This window comes from Helobdella robusta, assembly GCF_000326865.2.
Source record: "Helobdella robusta unplaced genomic scaffold HELROscaffold_8, whole genome shotgun sequence".
NCBI classification, from domain to species: domain Eukaryota; kingdom Metazoa; phylum Annelida; class Clitellata; order Rhynchobdellida; family Glossiphoniidae; genus Helobdella; species Helobdella robusta.
Genome location: NW_008705459.1, coordinates 1,416,922 through 1,417,987, shown reverse-complemented (window position 1 = coordinate 1,417,987; position 1,066 = coordinate 1,416,922). Strand labels below are relative to the sequence as shown.

Genomic DNA, 1,066 nt, shown 5'->3' with positions numbered 1-1,066 from the left:
TTAGATACTCATGTACTGATGAAGTTAAAATAGCACCAATGAATTTTTCTTCATCTACTGTTTTCCATGACCTGTTTTCATCACTGTTTTACTGTTTTGCTGGCCGAACAATCATTGTTTCTACTTTTATGAAACTGTGATCCGAAATTATTCCACTAGGATAGATCTTAGCATTAAGTACTGGAAAGTCATGTGAACTGACAACTAAATCCAATGTACCTCCTAGGATATGTGTAGGAACGTTGACATGATTTACGAATAGATCGGGGATCAGAAGTTCTCTCAACATGCAAATTGAAGTCACCCTTCAATAAGATGTCTGAGTTTAAAATTGTTAAGTACTCCAAAATTGAAACCAGATCATCATAAAACAAAACTGTTATTGGAGCTGAGCCAGGTTTGTACATAGCTAGCAAGATGAATACGCTTTTATTTATTGATAACACTGGTCAACACCCAAAAAATTTCCTAAGGTCTTTCGGCTGATTTATGGAAATTTTGATGTCCTGAATCCAAATATCACATTGGTTTTTCTAGATCAGGTCAACTTTCTAAGCTATGGCCATATCTTCATTTTCACTTTTTTGTGTACAGTCCCAGGTATTTTCGCTGTATGTGATGCTTTGTTCTTAATCACTTCATCACTATGAGGAATTTGCAATTTTTAATTAATTGGTATTTTTATGTTTCCCCTATGCACACACACACACACACACGTTCAATGCATTAAATCACGTAACTACAGTCACGTGATCAGACAATCGCAGACATGCCCGGACGAGGCTGTGTATAACTATGGATAGTTACGTCAGCATTTTCCAAATCTGAGCCAGATAGCAGATTGCATTAGTATAGGTATCAGTTGCAAACGAATCGCAAGCGAACGACATGGCTTCCAAGAGAAGATCTTGTAAAAATAAACCCGACGTATTTTGCTATATCTGCGGTGAATACACACTTGTTCATAACAGGAATCAAGTCACATGTTTCATAAAGNCGTGCTTACCATGCTTATTTTGGTATTAAACTTGGTGACCAGGATAAAGATTGGGCGCCACACATGGTA

The 1,066-nt window shown here is 37.0% G+C and overlaps 2 protein-coding genes across 2 annotated transcripts in view; one reads left to right on the top strand and one right to left on the bottom strand.

The window, feature by feature from the left end:
- Positions 1-407, bottom strand: part of HELRODRAFT_165444 (hypothetical protein) — a gene marked incomplete at both ends in the record, with an annotated part of 1,495 nt that extends 1,088 nt beyond the window's left edge. The window contains one exon of the mRNA XM_009032020.1: positions 220-407. Within this exon, the coding sequence (XP_009030268.1) occupies positions 220-407 (188 nt within the window). The remainder of the gene's footprint in view (positions 1-219) is intronic.
- Positions 408-888: 481 nt separating this feature from the next.
- HELRODRAFT_165443 (hypothetical protein) overlaps positions 889-1,066 on the top strand; it is a gene marked incomplete at both ends in the record, with an annotated part of 6,023 nt that continues 5,845 nt past the window's right edge. The window contains one exon of the mRNA XM_009032019.1: positions 889-978. Coding sequence (XP_009030267.1) covers positions 889-978 — 90 coding nt within the window. The remainder of the gene's footprint in view (positions 979-1,066) is intronic.